This window comes from Postia placenta (genome assembly GCF_002117355.1).
Source record: "Postia placenta MAD-698-R-SB12 unplaced genomic scaffold POSPLAscaffold_10, whole genome shotgun sequence".
Classification (NCBI taxonomy): Eukaryota; Fungi; Basidiomycota; class Agaricomycetes; order Polyporales; family Adustoporiaceae; genus Rhodonia; species Rhodonia placenta.
This window is the reverse complement of record NW_020169841.1, coordinates 1,839,300-1,856,268: the sequence shown is the minus strand read 5'-3', so window position 1 is coordinate 1,856,268 and position 16,969 is coordinate 1,839,300. Positions and strand designations below refer to the sequence as shown.

The following is a 16,969-nucleotide window of genomic DNA, read 5'->3' as shown; positions in this document are numbered from 1 at the left end:
CCACAGCGGTGGCATATACCATAGATGGGCGCAAATAATAATTTATCATATGCAGTGACTACTACCATGACATACTCGGTGAGTATATACCAGTCGATTTCTGCTCTCGATACCGACAGCATTACGACGCCTGTCTTGTCCTGAACAACACCTTTGCATTCCAGTTGGGCACCAGATTCGGCCCGAACCACGTAGGCGGCGGGACGACGCCCTCCTGCTCCATCTTGACGTCGTACGTGACCAACACATGGGCGAGCATCGCCTTCATCTCATTCGCCGCAAAAAAGCGGCCAGGGCTGACCCCGCAAACCCCCGTCAGCAACGACTCCCTGCACTACGATGGGAAACACCGATACGTACCACGCGTGCTGCCCATGTCCAAACGCCAGGTATTCCGTGCTCGTGCTCACCATGTGGTGCTTTGCGCTCTCGCCCTCGGCCTCGCGGAGCGTCGAGAAGCGCCACGGGTCGAACACCGCCGCGCGCGCCCAGATGCCGTCGTCGTAGTGCGTCGCGCGCAGGGGCGCGGAGACGGTCGTGCCGGCCGGGATGAACGTCCCGTCGGCGAAGGTGTAATCCGCGAGCGCCTTGCGGGTGAGGGAGACTGCGCACGCAAGGGGGCAGCGGACGTCAGCTCGTGGGCGCGGGATAGAAGGGCGGAGACGCACTCGCGCCGAGCCCCGTGTAGCGCAGCGTCTCCTTGAGGAAGCTGTCCAGCCGGCGCATGTCGTTCATCGCGGCCTTCGTCCAGCCCTCCTTCGCGACGACCCCCTCGATCTCCGCGCGCAGCAGCGGCGCGAATTCCGGGTGCGCGGCGAGGAGGTAGAGCGCGTTCGTGAAGGCCTGTGCACAGACGCCGCGCACGGAGCCGGCAGCGCACACTGTCAGTCCACGGCCTGGGGCCACACACAGAGGGAGCGCGCACGTACTATCGACGTGGTGTGGATCGCGGCGATGTTGACCGACAAGAGGCGCAGCACGAGCGGCCGGACGCCCCGCGCCTCCCCGCGCGCGTCGTCCATCAGCCACTGCAGCATGTCATTCTGCTCGACAGACGCGTCAGACCCCACGCAGCGCATCCAGCCCGCAGGCAAGTCACGCACCGGCTTGTCCGCCCAGTCGCTCCCGTGCTCCTCCATCATGCGGAAGCGCTCGAGGATGATGGGCTCGAGATGCCGCTGCCCGCGGCGCACGCTCTTCGGCACATTGGTCAGGAAGCGCGCTGCTATTCTGCATAAGAGGGCGGTCAGCTTGGATACAGATACGGAAGCCGTCCGAGTCCGGAACGCCACCCGGGAGCAGCCGCCGCGCGTACTGGCGCCCCTGCAGACCTGGTATGCGGCGTCGCAGGCAGAGCATATATAAAGCGAGGCATGCGCCTGTGCTCGCGCAAGGCCCACAGGCACCGAACGTGAACTCACGGTTTCAGGAACTTTGGAAACAGACTGATGATCGCGGCGCCCTGAAAACAGTCGATCGTAAACTGCTTGTTTAGCGCACACCAGTCGGCATCGCGGCCTGTCGGGATGCTTGTGAGCCTACGCTCGTGTGCATGAGGGTAAGCAAGTGGAGGTTACACGTACAAAGCGGGAGACCGATGAAGACACGGTTGCTAGTCCGCACCACTATTTCCATCACGGCGTCCATGCCCTTCACGGGGACCCATTCGGCGCCTATGCATGTGTTCAGGCGGTACCGGCGAGGACTCTAATGGGACAACATACCATCGCCCTTCAGAGGGACCTGGTCGGCGAACGCGTTGACGATCTCGTCGCGCAGCTGAGAGAAGAGCGCCCCGAGGTTGCGCGTCAGCTGAGTGCGCACGATGCGGATGTGGTACGAGTCGTGGTGGATGCCGGGGCTGAGGGTGTATTCCACCTGCAGCGACTGTGGAGCGGAGACGGTGAACAAAGGGGGAGGTGCAACCGAGGAACCGGACGCACGTCGTTGATCGCCTCGGAGCAGGAGAGCTGGTCCTCTGGCGCCCTGCGCAGCTCCTCCGTGAGGCGCGGCCCCGAGACGTAGACGTGCCAGCCGAAGTACTCTGAGTGCTTGAACGCCTTGCCCTTGAACTGCGCGCAGACGCGTGAAACGACGGATTCGCGGCGGAGCCAGCGCACGGCACACGCACCTTGTCGTAGCCCTCCTGCAGGACCTGTGCGCTCTTGAACAAGAAGCGCACCGAGCCGGCGAGGCGCAAGAGAGGCAGCGACGGGCCGCCGACGGTGGGTATGGGCCTGAGCTGCAGCCACAGAGAAGCATGAGCCTTGATCGACGCGATCGGGCACGCGTGACGCAAATACACTCACGCTGCGTTTCCCCAAGCCAAATACAGAGGAGAGAAAGTAAAGAGCGGAGAGGACAGCGACGACGGTCGTCGCAGACAATTCCATGTTTTCTCTAGGCACAGCAGGCCCGGTAGCGAAGAATAGAGACAAGTCTGCCGGCCACGGTCAGACTATCACACCGCTGGAAACGTGTGGCGGAACCGCGTGCTATGGAGCTGGTGAAGCAGAAGAGCCAGGTGAAACGGGCGGATGTCAGACAAGCTCCGCACAGCCCGGGGAGTATTTGGCTGGCCGCATCAACGATAACTCGCTGATGGCAGTGAATCTGCTCTAGACATGTGAATAAATGGCCGTGGTCCCTGGGCCGCATACTGCAGTGATACGCAATGATACAGAGCAACCGCAGTCTAGGCCGGCCTTGGCTCGCCGTGGGAGCAATATAATAAACCTGCGCCCGCGCTGTGAGCTCATCACTGATCCCGTCAGTGTCAGGTCTGATCCAATTCTGAATCCTCGCCACGTGTCGCTGCCTTGCCGTGGGAAAGGATCGACGGCGCGTAGATCCACCTCTTAGTGGATTCACGGTGACTTGGAACACGCCTGAACGATCCGCAACCTCTACCTACTGTACATTCGCATTCTGCATTTTTTGGTCTCTCGCCTGCTGATACTTCCACACATGCAGTCGATCCTGATACTTTGATTGCATCTGTCAAACACGCCAACTTGGGCCGATCGCATGCGCATGTCGAGCTGATAGCGGGCTTGGAGTACCTGTGAGAGTATTCTCGTCAGTCATCCACGTAAGGTCGGTGACAGGCGTCTTCCAACTGTAGATAACCTAGTCACTGTCTTGATCATCACGCTGAATTGCTCGATCAGGTATACGTCCGTCACCCAACTACTCCGCCGTTATCTACGAGGCAAGAATCGCGGTGAACAATCCACTGCACAACGCTCTCACGATCATTCACGAGTGGGGCTCATGCCAGCAACGGCTCAGTCAAATGTCGGGGAAGCTGACTATGTATGGCCGCCGACCCGGGTTCGGTGGCCTTTCGAGTGGCGAGTGTGCAGCTATAACAGCGGCCCTGACGACGATGATGTTCTTGAAGGATTTGAACATAACGGCACATGTGACGGATTATATAAGGACCTCAAATAGCGTAAGACAGGTACTGAGGTAGGGCACCGAGAGGCCCGCGTCTTGGAGGGCGTGGCCAGATCCAAGGACGAGACCAGTACGAGTCACTTGGGCTTCAGTCTTGTTTCAGCCCTAGTCCGATTGCCCGCGGGACGCCGAAGTAATACGTTCTGTAATTGCTGTCATTTCCGCCCTCGAGCTGACACATATCAGAACGGGTTGGCCACTGTATTTCCGAAGGCCTCGGCGATGCGCTATCATAAAACCCATCGGAGGCAAATGCGTCGCCTCCGCTGTGGGCGCATGATCAAAGCCAAGGTCAGGTACCCGCCCGCAGGCCTGTTCGATGCAGATCGCGCCTCGTCGGGGACTTCTGGACGGCCACGTTCCTGCACGGTGCCCGCTTACCGTGGCGCGCAGTTTATCCGGCCGTTCGAAGCACGCCGTCACCGGGGCGACCGGAGAGCGCCCTTTGGTGACACCGCGTACAGGTAACGCAAACCCGCATGGTGTGGTCTTGTTCACCGGCGCAGCGGGTGGATTGCAATGACATGTCGGGCGTGCCTAGATTGTGATGATCTTCCAATTGCGTGATGGGGCCGGGGGTTGAGGATGAATCTGGAAGCCGCTGCAGAGCAGAGCATTTGTGATGGGCGCCCACCCGAGCCCCGATGCCCATGACATTGTGGGATGTGAAGCACCACGATCGACTGGGGTACTCATCACTTCCATTTATGTGATGGCGGCCCTTCAGCCGCCCAGTACATAAGAGTTCCCGCCGCGGTACGTAGCCCTCCGGCTGCCCTTTTCTTTTCCTTCCCTTTCACCCCCGAGAGACCTCCCGCCACAACAATGGAGTCCGCTGCAGCAAACGCCTCGGCGACGGCTGCGCCTACCAGCAGTATCCCGAGCGGCGCAAACCCGTTCGCCAGCATCCATGTTGATCTCAGGTCCACATTCGGGATGGTCTTCATCGGGGTGTTCTTTGGCGCCATGTAGGTTGCCGCGGTCGTTAACTGACCAACGTACTGACGAGATAATTGCATCCAGTTTCCTTGGGATTACTACCATGCAAACGATATTCTATGTAAATCCTGTTACCCATTTGATCGCCGAAGAGCGTACCGACGATGCGTTACTTTGACAGTACGCGACTTACCCGAAGGACAAGTGGTTCATGAAACTCTTGGTGAGTAGAGAGTCTGACTCTCACTTGTTGCTGCTTCTCACCCTCTTGGATGTCTAGGTCGCCGTCTTGTGGTCGGTAGAATATTTCTCTCACTACCGAAAGTACCTCAGACCCTCTACAGGGCATTGGACACTCTGTCTCTCGTGCTGACCACGATTTCGATCTATACGTACCTGGTCATTGATTTCATGGATCCCCTTGCACTTCTTTATGTCCACTGGTGGGTCCCGCATCGCGTCTGCCGACATCCCGCTGACGATATTTCTGCAGGGGTATGGGAGTACGTGGTGGTCCACTTTGGTTTGAATCGATGTGCTGATTTCTAGCGTAGTGTGAGCCAATCGTGACGGTAAGCACTACCCTTTGCGTGGCTCCCCGCGCGCGCTGAACCGTGGGTCATCTGCAGGGCCTGGTAGCATTCGTTGTCCATGAGTACGTACCACGAAGCGCTGGCCCTTCGCCATTTCTGACGCACCATCAGATTCCTGATTTTCCGCATCTGGACCCGTGAGTGCCACTGATCACGGCAATCTGTCGATATCGCTCAAGTGAGATGTCATGCACAGTGAACAAGAACTGGACACTCTACGTCGCGGGCCTCGTGAGTGCGGCGATTGCGCGCGGGATAACGTTGGCTCATGACTGTGACTTAGGCTGTGTTCTCCTTGCTCCCTCTGGGTGAGTGCATGATCAGTGATTGTGGGCTACCTTCATGGTGACGATCCCCGCGATCTTCCCAGCGTTGTCAGTCGGTGAGCCGTGATCAAACCTTTTCTGTTCGCATCTGACGGCGCAAATCGTAGTTGCTGGAACGAAGACGGTTGTGGGGGGGCGTCACATGTGGTCTGATCTTCTCACCCTCGGGGTATGTGTAATTCTCGCTTCGGCAGGCAGGGATGCTGACGGCACGTTCCAGTGGGCAGCAACGGCGGGAGACGTGACTACGTCGGTCCTCGATCTTGTCGTCGCCGGGACAATCTGCTACCAGCTGTACCGCGGCCGCACAGGCTTCTCTCAGTGAGATACTATGGCCACCAAGTAGATGCGGTGTCTAACCATGCTATGTTCTATAGCACGGACAGGATGCTTCACCTGCTCACAATTTACACTATCCACACTGGCCTCATCCCAACGTAAGAACATATGCTTGATCTAGAAACATATCCACTAAAGCCAGCCCGTACAGCATTATCAGCATTCTGGACCTCATTCTGGTGAGCCCCATGACCTCAGAGAAGAAGGGTGATGTTGTTTACGCCGCCTGCCGCAGTATAAGGCCTCTCCTAGCACCTTGACGTTTGAGTTGTTCAACATCGTCGTGTCAAAAGGTATACTCATTACCTGACGTCCATGACTATCTGACTCATTGCTGTTCTCGCAGCCTACGCCAACACGTTCCTCGCTACGTAAGAACTAGACGATTACTCAAGGAACAGTGTCGGCTGATACGGGTTTCAGTCTTAATAGCAGGCAGTCCATCCGCGGATGGACTGCAACCGCAAACACCGCGCCGATGGAGTATAGTTCTGGGCTCGCGGGCTCGACGACGATGGCGAGCGCGGCACGTGGCGACATTGAATTGTCCCTAGTACGTGATGAAAAATAATCCTGGCGAGTGTTCTGCTCGCTCACGCAGCCGTGCGTAGTCTCCCAAGTCGCTGGAGTCCGAGACGTACTCTAGCATCAAGGACAAGCCGCTGCCCGACGTGATTCAGATTCGCAAGGACTCCGTGAGAATGTGAGCGTGTCCGACATCCACTTGACCAAGCTGTTCTGCTCGCGAGAACCCCACTCCTTTTGCTGCTACTTCTATCTTGCTGCTGTCGGGCCCTGGGCCAGGTCCGTGTTTAACATTCCTTTATGTACTACCAACCGTGTCTACTTGAGTGTATACAGCGGATCGTGTATTTTGTGTAACAGTAGCTTCATTCTACCGTACCCCTTTGACTATAACTTATTGTGCGTTGAGTTGTTTACTTGACACTGGCCCGGCGTTCGATGTCTTGCCGCTTTCATTACGTCTACCCTTTCATATATCTTGCGTCGGCCAGTGTATTTATCAGATATATATGGGACTGCTGAACTCCCTTGATTAGCGTGCCTGAATAAGTAGTAGCTGGACTCTTGAGGCCGCCGATCATGTATACGTTCCCCTTTATGTTGTTGATGCCATCAATGAAATAGTCTGCAAGTATATATTGGCGGTGCATACTGTGGCAGTGTTCACCTCAACCTCTCGCCGGCTGCACCCGCTTTGACTGACCTAAGTCCATTCAAGCAGCGAATCTACACGCTAGACACGCATGCCGTGGTTCAGTTCGTATCCCGAGCGGTCCGTTCAGGACATACGAGACGAATATGACTATATCATTGTAGGTATGTACTACTTTTCTTGCCCCTGCTACTATTACTGGCGAAGTTGACCAGCAGCACGATTCCAGGGGGTGGCACGGCGGGGTGTGTACTCGCAAGTCGCCTCACCGAGGACGCCTCCGTCTCCGTTCTCCTCGTTGAGCGCGGGTCTCTCAAGGCGGGATGGCTCAGCCGCATCCCTCTCCTGTCCTCGCACTTTGCTTCGGATGGCTCGAGCACCCGCATAGTCACTTCCACGCCGCAGGAGCATGTCAACGGACGGTCCTTCCCGATCGCAGGTGGGAACTCTCTCGGCGGCGCGTCCAAAATCAACGCGATGCTCTACACGCGTGGTCTCCCCGGCGAATACAACGCATGGAGCCAGGCCGGACGCGAAGGCTGGAGCTACGGCGAGATCCAGCCGTATTTTATCAAGTCAGAGACGGACCTGGATCAAGATCCGCAAGCTTCTCAAAGTATTCATGGCGTTGCTGGTAAGGACAGCAGCAAACTTATTACATAGGTGGACTGAGAGCATCACCAGGGCCATGGAAGAATAGGTCGTACGGCAAGGCCTATTGGGGGCACACTGCACCGTGAGTAGATGCTGTGCTGGCCATCCTGGACAGCCTCACGAGCCTCCTCGACAGAATTATTGAGGCCTCGAAAGCTCTTGGCGTTCCGTATGTTGATGACCTCAACTCCCCGCTGCACCCCTCACACGGGTGTGCGAAGATGCATTTCAACATAGATGCTTCTGGACGGCGCTCGTCCGCACTGACAGGCTTCCTGCCTCCCGACCTCGTGACTCAGCGTCAGCGGCATCTGCACGTTTGCACGAACACCGTGGTGCTTCGGATTGACATACAGCGTGGTGAAAAAGGTTTGAAGGCTGAGGGTGTCACTATTCAATCCCGAGAACACAATGCTCACTCGCCGTCACGGTTCATTCGTGCACGGCGGGAGGTGATCTTATCGGCAGGTCCAATAATTTCGCCGCAAATGCTCATGCTGAGGTGAGGAATTAAACTTGACTGTATACATAGGTAGGTTAACGATCGGCTCAGTGGCGTCGGACCTGCCGAACACCTGAAAGAACATGACATTCCAGTCATGAAAGACCTCCCTAATGTCGGTTCGCACCTGGTAGGTTTTTCCTCATATTCCGATGGGGAGTGTTGTTATCTCCTTTGGCAGCAAGATCATCTCGGCGTCGCCCTCCAGTACCGGGTTCCCTTGCATGACTCAGTGGCTAGGCTTCAAGCACAGCCATGGTCCATTATCAAGGAATTCTTCCTCTGGCTGTTCTTTGGGATGGGCCTGCTGCTCGGGCCTGTTCTCGAGTTGTCGGTCTTCGTCCAGACACGGCTCTTCGACTCCAATTTCCGCACTGTGACACCCACGCCCACCGATGAAGATTCCTCGCTGCCCATGAACCTTCCAGACATCGAGATTATGCCGGTGAGTTTCAGCCATATTTGCAATAGTCCTCCGCACAGCCTGGTCACTTGATTGACGTCCGGCGCTGTAGATCGCCTGGAGCGACGCTGCAACAGCCAAGGCCAAACGTAACGGCGGTCTCGCCTTCCTCGTGGTCATTCTGCGGCCAGAATCTACCGGTACCGTCCGCCTCGCGTCCTCCGACCCGCGTGCGGACCCACTTGTCGACCCAGCCTATCTCTCCTCCACGCACGACCGCGCCGTCCTGCGGCAGGGCTTACGCTTTGGCCTGCGACTCGGCGAGCAGACCGCTGCGCAGGGTTACCCCATTGCGCCGCATCTCATCCCGCCAAGCGAGGGCGACGAGGATATGGACCGCTTCGTGCGGGACGAGGCGCAAACGACGTACCATTACTCTTCAACGTGCCGCATGGCCCCGGAAGTGGAGGGCTCAACCATGGGTGGGGTAGTCGACGATCGGCTACGCGTGCACGGTGTGCAGGGTTTACGTATTGCAGACTCAAGCGTGTTCCCGCATATATTGAGCACACATTTGGCCGCGGCAACAGTGGCTGTTGCGGAGAAGTGCGCAGACATGATCAGGCAGGATCACAGTTCCGATGAGTAGATTGGAGTATTTCTGTATAACGTTTGAGTGTAAACATACTGTTTATCTCGTCTCTGCTGCGATAAGGTCACGAAATTAGGATAATTTAGAGCAATACAGTACCTTGACAGGCTATGATCGACATCTATCTGTACATTGGTGGATATGTTTATATGCTTCTCGCCCACTCATGCAAGGACACTCTTCATGGCTACAGTACTTACAACAATCTCGTCAGCGATGACATGCTGCCGGGCTTCCTCCAGGCCTGGTGTTTTCAGTGCCGGATCTTGATTCAGCTTGTAGTACTGCAAGAGAGCTCATTGGGCACGGCGGGATATCGTGATAGTTTCTGCCTACCTTTCGAATGTTCGTCCAATCTGTGACTTGACGAAGTTCATTCAGATTTGACAGGTCTCCAGATACGACGGCTCGCATGCGCCCCTCAACATCGGTCAGGTCGGGCGAGGAGATTCGAATGGCTAAAAGCGCCGTTGTTTCGTCCGATATACCAAAGCGCCTTATGGCCTCCGTAATCTAAGTAGAAGATGAGGTACTCGTATATAGTCAGGGAGGGAAACACTCGCATTGTTATTGGGGCTGAGGGCCCATAGTATTTCCGAGTGCACGGTCTTTGTTCGCAATGATCCTTGCGCTTGTGCTAAAATTGCGTGGACAACAGCTGTCTGGAGATGCAATATGCTAGATATCTTGATGCGACTGGCTGAGCGGGAACCGGAATCGGGCAAGCGAGCGAGGACTGACTAGGCGAGCTTCAACGAAGGCAAAGTTGACGGCTTCGCGCTCGACGTCGCCTGCTTCGCCCTGGATGAGACTGGCCTGTATGAGACGGGCGCGCAGCTGTGCCGCATTGGTAACATTTGTAAAAAGGCCAACGTGGACGCAGGAGACGTCGAGCGGAAAGTGATCGTAGCGGAAAGTCTGCATGATGGGTGGCGGTGAGAGACAAGCGCTGCCTCCTCTCTTTCCCCTCAACTCCCTCTCTGTCCTGGCGATATCCTGCTTGACTTATTCACTTTTGTTTTGGCATGAAGATATCAGTATGCTTCATGCAGCTACCGTCTTCGCTGCTCGTTGCTGCGCTAGCCCTGACCGTCTCGGCACTCCCGGTCGAGTCCACCGAGCTTCTCGTTCTCAACCCCGACAACTTTGATTCGACCGTAGCCAAGGGTGTGTGGTAAGTATTATATGGATCCATTCATTCAATCCTTGTTCCTATCCTCGTGGAGCTAAACCCCAAGCCGGATGACAGGTTCGTCGAACACTTCTCACCGTACTGCGGGCACTGTCGCAACTTCTTGCCAACGTGGACACAGCTCGTCGACAATGTTCAAAATCAGACGGACCCAGGTATACACCTGGCCCAGGTTAATTGCGCCGTTGACGGTGGTACAGCCAGCTCTCCTCCTCTCCTCGGCGCGTGCGTTGACTATCCCCGACACCAGACCTCTGCAAGCAACATGGCGTCGACGGCTACCCTCAAATGAACCTATATAAGGACGGGAAGTACGTCGAGACGTACAAGGAGTCTCGGGCGTACGACCTCCTCACTGCATACCTTTCTAAATATGCTGAGCCAACCTCGATACCTGAGCCCGAGCCCGCACCGGCCCCGACACCCACACCCATTCTACAAGTGAACACGGCCCCCGAAATCAGGGATCCAGCTCCCTTGGGCCAACCGGAGAAGGATCTCAACCCGAATGGTGCAGTACTTTCATTGAACCCCAAGACATTCAAAGCAGCAGTCGACGAGGGCAAGGTATTCGTCAAGTTCTTCGCCCCCTGGTGAGTACATGTTGTGATCACCAGTATTCTCGTTCATGCGATCTGATCTGTGTGTGAAGGTGCGGGCACTGCAAGAAGCTGGCGCCAATCTGGAAGCAGCTCGCGGCGAAGATGCAGCACAAGCTCACGATCGCAGAGGTGGATTGCGACGCGCATAATGCGCTGTGTCATGCCGAAGGTGTCGCAGGCTTCCCGCAGCTCGTTTACTACGCTGGCAATGGCGGCGGGAAGACCGAATATACTAACGCCCGCAAGCTCGACCAGCTGAAGGCGTTTGCAGACAAGGTTTCTGGGCCGTAAGTAATCACTGGGCTACCTCATGACTACACTAACACATACATATACCCTATTGCAGTGTTGTGCAGACGATGGAGTTTGCTGAATTTGCTGACCGTGTTGCCGAGCATTCCGTGCTGTATCTGTTCTTGCACGCCCCGTCTGATACCCGTTCGGTGGTAAGAGTCTTCAGACTTGTTGCAAAATATGCTCAACCTCGTGTAGAATCAGGTACTGAAGGCCTCGCAAGTCCTATTCGGTTCTCCACCAGTGTATACCTCCGACTCCAGTCTGTTCTATGATTATTTCAGCGTACAGCCGGGTTCTTCGGTCGTCCTCGCTCTAAAGGACCATGACCCTGCACCCGCAGCCGTTTACACAATTGCGTCTACTAACCAGCACGAAGCCCTCGTGAACTGGGTGAGCCTAATTTCGCAATCTTGCGTGTCATAGCCATGGACTGATGCATATACTTACCTCCAGTTCCTGCGCAACCGCCTTCCCGCGAGCATGGAGCTCGACTCTGACACGTTCCAAGAAGTCATGAACGCGCCCCACAAACCGCTCGTCGTACTCGCAGCCGCACCCAAGGCGCAGCTCGCCGTGACCGCGGGCGCGGTACAGAAGATTGCGAGGCAATGGCGCGACAGTAAGGGTGATGCGGGCATCACCTTCGTCTGGATGGACGCGGACAAGTGGGCCGACTGGCTGAAGAGCATGTACGGCGTCAAAGCGAAGGACATGCCAAGCGTTGTCGTCGCGAACCATTCGGTACGTGAATTCGATCGCTGGCTTGCGTTACGTGCCGACCATTAGCTGCAGCGTCTCGTATACTACAACGTAGACCAGTTTGGGCAACCCATCCAGCTGACGTCGACGAGTATATTCTCTACCATCGCCGGGGCTATGAGTGCAACGATCCCATACAAGCACTCAGAGAACGCAGTGGAGCGGATGGCAAGAGTACGTTTACGCTCCTCTTGTTGGGTCGCCATCCTAACATTTCTTCCTAGTATTTGAACGGCAAGCTGACTTCTGCAGAGGTCTATGTTACAACGTACCCTTGGCGTACCGTGTTTTTTGTCACAACGACACTCGCTGTCATTTTCTATGTTTTAAAGAGATTGGTGTTTGACTATCCAGAGGGCAGTGACTATCCTTATGGCAACGGCATGCGCAAGGCAGACCGAATAGATTAACAGTAGGCCTAACACACCTACGTCAGGGAGTTTCGTTGCCGTAACTGGATCCTGGGATATCATGTACTACGTACGACATCTATATAATAGGAATTTACAATAAGCACTGGGATTACCATGTGTATGCTACAAGTTCGGGAGCGTGCAAGTATACAATGATCGACAGCAGATGCAACAGCAGATCTTCCGACAGAGGACAGGATAGACGGTTTTTCATGCTTGGGATGATGATGGCGAGGGCGTAGCCCATGGTGATGCAGGCTCGTCACCCAGCATGATTCCGCTGATGCGACCGTAAACTGCAGGCGGGAATTTTCTAAGGGCAAGCAGTGAATATCAAGTAGCTCGTGAGGCAGTGCTCGACACGTACCTTGCTTGCGCACGTTCTAGGAGGGCCACAGCACGATCGCGCTGACTGTTTCCTAGCTCTGCGCGTACCATGGCCTCCCATGTTGAGGGCTACGGCACTCTGTTAGTCATGCTCTACGACCTGACTTTGCCAATAACGACATACCTCACGGTAAACGGGCACATGGGCTGGTGCCTGGGGAGCGCTGGAATCGCCGTCGTGTGGGGCGTGGTTGAAAGGTGCAGCGATACCCTCAGGAGGATCGACCAGATTTTCGAATACTCCACGTGCGCGCTCGATATCACCGACGCTTGCATAGCCCTTGATGAGTAGATTGGCTATGTATGCGGTCATGTGGATGCCCTGTGATGACAGACGGTCCACATATGTCGACAGGAGATCAGTGCGGCGAAGGGTGATTAGAACATTGATTAACGCCTCAAATACGACTGCATCCGGAAGAGTTTGTCCGGTCGCCTTCGTCGAAGGGTGGTCGGCGATAGAGTCGAAAATCGAAGTGGCGCGCTCTAAGTCCTTCTTCACACAGCCCCAAGCATTTATGAGAGCTGCCCAATGTGTACCTTGCACGAGAGGGTGAGGGCCACTTGTGACATGGACAAAGATATTTTCCATTGCATCCACGTCTACCGGCTCGATAGATCCATATGCATCGATGAGCAGCTACGACACGAATTAGATGCGCCATCAGCCTTACTTAAGATAACAAACTAACCTTGTACGTGTGCGCAGTGGGCTGAACTCTCGCAGCCAGCATGGCGTTGTAGTAATGAAGAACACGTGGTCGATCCGGCTTGGTGTGCGTGTAGAGCTGCATCATAGTGTTGTACGGCGGTATCCGCGGCTTGAAGTTACGCTGCGAGGCCATCTCCTGGAATAAGAGCTCCGCAGACGTAGCGTCGCCGACGCGACAACAAGCAGCAATGATAGCACCATAGGTCACTGACGATGGCCACAAGCGCTGCGCCTTCATCTCCTGGAACAGCGCGAGCGCATCGTCGGCGCGCCTGGCCCTTGCGAGCTTTGAGATGATGGTGTTGTACAAGTACAGGTTTGGCTGCACACCGTGATCGCGCGCTTCTTGGAAGAGAGCCATAGCGTTCTGGGCATCGTCGGTGGTGTCCTTAACGTGGTGGACGAGGGCGCCGTATGCATCCGCTGATGGCACACCGCCATTCTCGAGAATACGCAGACGGTGTACATGCGCGGCGTCGATACTACCTGCGTGCGCCAAACCGATAATCATGTGGTCCTCAACCTGGAACCAGCCTGCAGACTGCCGTTCCTTGTCCAGCTCCATGGAGGCCAGAACACGCTGCGCCGTCTGATATAGCTTGTGCATCTTGTCGAAGTGACCAAGTCGGCCGATCGTGCTGATCAGACGAGCAATGACATCTGGTTCCGGATATACGCCCTCTGCTGCACCGGCCTCGAGGCGATCATACGCTGCCAAATGCGTTGTTTTGTTGCTGTTGCTGGCGTAGGCGTCCACATATGCGCTATGAGCGGGGTCGATTCGGACTGGTTTTGTTGCGACGTTTACCGAAGCTGTCGTGATACCGAGACCATCCAAAACCTCCACCAACTCGGGGGCGATACTGGCAAGCAGGACCTTGGCATCCTCAGGACCGCGTCTGTCGATGATATTCTGTGCGAGCTGAACCAGGACCGGACGGTGGATGTCGCCAAACTTCATTCCTTGTTGAGCCATGTCACACAAAATGTCAACCGCGATATCCAACTGCTTGTCAGCAGCCATGGCAATCGTGACCAGCGCATCCCAGTCAGCTTGCGCTGAGACAGCAGCAGCCATGTCCTTAGACGCACGATAGATTTCCACAGTACGCAAAGCCATAGCCTGTGGTATCGGAACACCCAACCGATTGCTCACCCGCCCGAGCCTGAACAGCAGATCGAGTGAGAGTTCTGCCGCAGGAATTTCAGCAAACAAGGGCATGAGGTGCCTGACCAAGTACCGGGAGCGCGCGATAGCTAAGTTGGCCTGTCCAGCATTCTCCTCCGACTCCATGGCCTGTTGTTCGATAGCGACATACCGTTCGACGTAGTCAACAGCCTTGTCAAGACGACCAGCTGCGATGTAAAATTGAGCAATCCGATAGCTGTTGGGCCGTACAGTAGTATCTTCCTCGCGTTTATAGAGCGTATAACGCAGAGCCTTGACGTGGTGTCCCAAAACGGTGTCTGCCAGGAAATCTACAATGGACGTGACGCGGGAAGGCTCGAGTCCAGTTTGCGTGTACAGATAATGGTAGTTTGCATGGAGGACCGTAAGACGCTGCATCTCCCGTATCTCCAGACCGTCGCGTTCGGCGCATTCCACGAGACCAGCGTACACCTTATTAAGATCATCGATGCGTCTATCAAAGGCTAACGCGTCCAGAAGGGCAACGTAGATGCTGTAGATGGGGCGGGTGGGAGTAACCGACGGCTCCTCGCTTGGTCTGGCATCCTGCTGCAATAACCGGTTAAACCATGACAGGGCTGTGGAAACATCGCCGGTAGCACAGAAAGCCTGGATAATGCGGTGGAATGTAACCTGGGTCGGCGGAGGAATGTCCGCAGTGTCCAGCGCGTCGCCCGCCTTCGTGTCCAACATCTGCTCGAGGAGTGCTAATGCCGCTGGGTGCTGCCCACCACGGATATATGCGTCGATCATCCCATTCCATACGCGAATCTTTGCGCTCCGGTTCTCCATGCGCGCCGACTGCTCCTGCGACGATGTCTCGTCACCCGACCACAACCGTCCGGACTCGCATGCATTCAGGAACTCTTGGAATACCTCCCTGGCGCCCTGCAAATCACCGGTGCTCGAGTATACCCTGATTAGGTGCTGATAGACCACCGCGGTAGGGTGCAAGTCCGACCGGCGTTCGTTATGCGCGAAAACGTGGATTGCCGCGTCGACGTTCGCGTGCTGCGCGCACGACCGTAATAACATGCCATAGATATCACTGGCTATCTTCGACTTTGGAATCGCGCATACCGACTGGAACAGTGTCATTGCTGAGCGGAAATTGTTTTCGGAACGAAGAGCCTCGATACGCCGTTCATCGGCCTCCTGAGCGTCCTTGTCCACAATACCGAATGCCGTTCGCTTCCGCATGCGCAGCTGGATGCCCTCAACAATGGAGGTAATCTCAGCGTCGCGCTCAGTCAGTGCACGGATCAATGTCGTGTACGTCCGAAAGTTTGGTAGCACAGACCGCGCGAGCATCTCGTTGTAGATCTGCAAGATGTTCTGGAGTGGCTCGCCAGGCTGACGAACCCTGTACAGCGCAGACAAGACACTGTTGTACAACGATGGAGAGGGAGTCCGGGGGCTAGAGCGTATTTTGCGCAATACGTCTAAGAGCGCAACCGCATCACCAGATCGTACGGCCGAATTGATTGCATTGTATGCCTCAAGCTCGTACTCGGTGTCCGCAGATTCGGCGGGCGATACGGGCTCCTGCGCAAGTCGAGCTTCCGGTGAGTCCTCCGGGAGTGATTTAGCCGTGGTGGAAAGATGGGGAATAGTCATGATGAGCGCGTCCGGGGATTCACCTACCGCTAGCTGAGTAGAATTGGTCGATTCATGGCGGACAAGCGCAGGCCGAGTGGGTGCGACTTGCAAGGACGACACCGCTCCAGTAGACGACAGAACAGAGGTACCGCTGGCTGGCTCCCCCTTGTGTCGGTCGTTGAACGCGCGACGCGTGAGGGCATGAGTTTGGACCACCTTGAAGACGCTAGAGTTGTGCTTCTTGCGGTCCTGGATACCCAAAGAAATGCTCTTGCGTCTAGCGGAAAAACCGGCCCTAGCGGTCTTTGACTCGTCTGAGTCGTCGTTGCGGCCTTGGCCTACATCATTCGACGTGAGAGACTCGACCTGCGTGACGGCTCGACCTGCGCCCTGCATGAAAAAAGTTATAAAACTATTGTGACTGTTTAACGAGGCGCTCACATTGTAACCATGATATGAACGACTGCCGGTATGATACTTGGCACCACCAGAACCTGTCCCGCCTCCGCTGCGTCCCGAGTTGGACGAGGACGGTCCTGAGGACGACTGGAGTTGGAGGACATTACGGATAGTGTGACCAGTCTGGTTCTGGACGGCCGCGACTGCACGCGTGGTGTGGTGTAGGAGCTGGTTGGCAACCTTGGGCAGCATGGTGTGTTGCCAAGGATGTTTTGAGCCTTACGGCTTCAGAGGTGGCCGCTGTTGAGCGGGAGGAGGGGAGCCAGGGTGGGCTGAGGATGGGGAGAAGGGGACGTACGAGACCGGCACGGCCTGT

General features: G+C 55.9%; 7 protein-coding genes across 7 annotated transcripts; 4 read left to right on the top strand and 3 right to left on the bottom strand.

Moving 5' to 3' along the window:
- Nucleotides 1–24: 24 nt before the first annotated feature.
- Nucleotides 25–2,506, bottom strand: POSPLADRAFT_1075239 (hypothetical protein). The gene is made up of 11 exons (XM_024482794.1): nucleotides 2,310–2,506; nucleotides 2,132–2,242; nucleotides 1,944–2,072; nucleotides 1,725–1,887; nucleotides 1,584–1,673; nucleotides 1,421–1,518; nucleotides 1,104–1,229; nucleotides 930–1,043; nucleotides 669–843; nucleotides 361–604; nucleotides 25–296 (listed from the first exon to the last, which is right to left on the bottom strand). The coding sequence occupies exons 1-11, from the start codon at nucleotides 2,391–2,393 to the stop codon at nucleotides 122–124; spliced, it is 1,509 nt and encodes a 502-aa protein (XP_024337538.1). The 5' UTR covers nucleotides 2,394–2,506; the 3' UTR covers nucleotides 25–121.
- A 1,744-nt stretch (nucleotides 2,507–4,250) lies between these two features.
- POSPLADRAFT_1066845 (hypothetical protein) lies at nucleotides 4,251–5,616 on the top strand (the record flags this gene model as incomplete). The annotated part of the gene is made up of 14 exons (XM_024482113.1): nucleotides 4,251–4,427; nucleotides 4,483–4,519; nucleotides 4,580–4,621; nucleotides 4,679–4,692; nucleotides 4,743–4,841; nucleotides 4,892–4,901; nucleotides 4,953–4,970; nucleotides 5,028–5,053; nucleotides 5,103–5,128; nucleotides 5,188–5,222; nucleotides 5,275–5,299; nucleotides 5,362–5,373; nucleotides 5,425–5,486; nucleotides 5,538–5,616. Coding segments are annotated over exons 1-14 (627 nt in total), but the record flags the coding sequence as incomplete, so codon positions are not given.
- Nucleotides 5,617–5,694: 78 nt separating this feature from the next.
- On the top strand, nucleotides 5,695–6,559 carry POSPLADRAFT_1040704 (hypothetical protein). Its single transcript, XM_024477787.1, has 6 exons — nucleotides 5,695–5,754; nucleotides 5,808–5,835; nucleotides 5,892–5,949; nucleotides 6,003–6,027; nucleotides 6,080–6,209; nucleotides 6,268–6,559. The coding sequence occupies exons 1-6, from the start codon at nucleotides 5,705–5,707 to the stop codon at nucleotides 6,361–6,363; spliced, it is 387 nt and encodes a 128-aa protein (XP_024337536.1). The 5' UTR covers nucleotides 5,695–5,704; the 3' UTR covers nucleotides 6,364–6,559.
- A 312-nt stretch (nucleotides 6,560–6,871) lies between these two features.
- POSPLADRAFT_1171827 (hypothetical protein) lies at nucleotides 6,872–9,095 on the top strand. The gene is made up of 7 exons (XM_024488151.1): nucleotides 6,872–6,997; nucleotides 7,063–7,467; nucleotides 7,518–7,569; nucleotides 7,603–7,873; nucleotides 8,024–8,119; nucleotides 8,171–8,434; nucleotides 8,505–9,095. Exons 1-7 carry the CDS (start codon nucleotides 6,925–6,927, stop codon nucleotides 9,039–9,041), a joined length of 1,698 nt encoding a protein of 565 aa, XP_024337535.1. The 5' UTR covers nucleotides 6,872–6,924; the 3' UTR covers nucleotides 9,042–9,095.
- A 113-nt stretch (nucleotides 9,096–9,208) lies between these two features.
- POSPLADRAFT_1148484 (hypothetical protein) lies at nucleotides 9,209–9,968 on the bottom strand (the record flags this gene model as incomplete). Its single annotated transcript, XM_024486183.1, has 4 exons — nucleotides 9,209–9,328; nucleotides 9,381–9,557; nucleotides 9,602–9,730; nucleotides 9,786–9,968. 4 exons carry the CDS (start codon nucleotides 9,966–9,968, stop codon nucleotides 9,209–9,211), a joined length of 609 nt encoding a protein of 202 aa, XP_024337534.1.
- A 122-nt stretch (nucleotides 9,969–10,090) lies between these two features.
- Nucleotides 10,091–12,304, top strand: POSPLADRAFT_1048108 (hypothetical protein; the record flags this gene model as incomplete). The annotated part of the gene is made up of 9 exons (XM_024479441.1): nucleotides 10,091–10,218; nucleotides 10,294–10,430; nucleotides 10,487–10,829; nucleotides 10,889–11,125; nucleotides 11,185–11,284; nucleotides 11,331–11,525; nucleotides 11,589–11,876; nucleotides 11,928–12,068; nucleotides 12,119–12,304. 9 exons carry the CDS (start codon nucleotides 10,091–10,093, stop codon nucleotides 12,302–12,304), a joined length of 1,755 nt encoding a protein of 584 aa, XP_024337533.1.
- A 213-nt stretch (nucleotides 12,305–12,517) lies between these two features.
- Nucleotides 12,518–16,845, bottom strand: POSPLADRAFT_1148637 (hypothetical protein; the record flags this gene model as incomplete). Its single annotated transcript, XM_024486203.1, has 5 exons — nucleotides 12,518–12,620; nucleotides 12,675–12,763; nucleotides 12,819–13,334; nucleotides 13,387–16,584; nucleotides 16,636–16,845. 5 exons carry the CDS (start codon nucleotides 16,843–16,845, stop codon nucleotides 12,518–12,520), a joined length of 4,116 nt encoding a protein of 1,371 aa, XP_024337532.1.
- Between the last annotated feature and the right edge of the window lie 124 nt (nucleotides 16,846–16,969).

Excerpts from the sequence above, each read along its gene's own strand:
- POSPLADRAFT_1075239 (XM_024482794.1), bottom strand. The coding sequence starts at position 2,393 with ATGGAATTGTCTGCGACGACCGTCGTCGCTGTCCTCTCCGCTCTTTAC. Across the intron at positions 2,073-2,131 it reads TGCAGGAGGGCTACGACAAG|TTCAAGGGCAAGGCGTTCAA; the intron begins GTGCGTGTGCCG and ends GTCTGCGCGCAG. Across the intron at positions 1,888-1,943 it reads GCTCCGAGGCGATCAACGAC|TCGCTGCAGGTGGAATACAC; the intron begins GTGCGTCCGGTT and ends TCCGCTCCACAG.
- POSPLADRAFT_1040704 (XM_024477787.1), top strand. The coding sequence starts at position 5,705 with ATGCTTCACCTGCTCACAATTTACACTATCCACACTGGCCTCATCCCA. Across the intron at positions 5,755-5,807 it reads CACACTGGCCTCATCCCAAC|CATTATCAGCATTCTGGACC; the intron begins GTAAGAACATAT and ends CAGCCCGTACAG. Across the intron at positions 6,210-6,267 it reads GCGACATTGAATTGTCCCTA|TCTCCCAAGTCGCTGGAGTC; the intron begins GTACGTGATGAA and ends AGCCGTGCGTAG.
- POSPLADRAFT_1171827 (XM_024488151.1), top strand. The coding sequence starts at position 6,925 with ATGCCGTGGTTCAGTTCGTATCCCGAGCGGTCCGTTCAGGACATACGA. Across the intron at positions 8,120-8,170 it reads CTAATGTCGGTTCGCACCTG|CAAGATCATCTCGGCGTCGC; the intron begins GTAGGTTTTTCC and ends CTCCTTTGGCAG. Across the intron at positions 8,435-8,504 it reads CAGACATCGAGATTATGCCG|ATCGCCTGGAGCGACGCTGC; the intron begins GTGAGTTTCAGC and ends CCGGCGCTGTAG.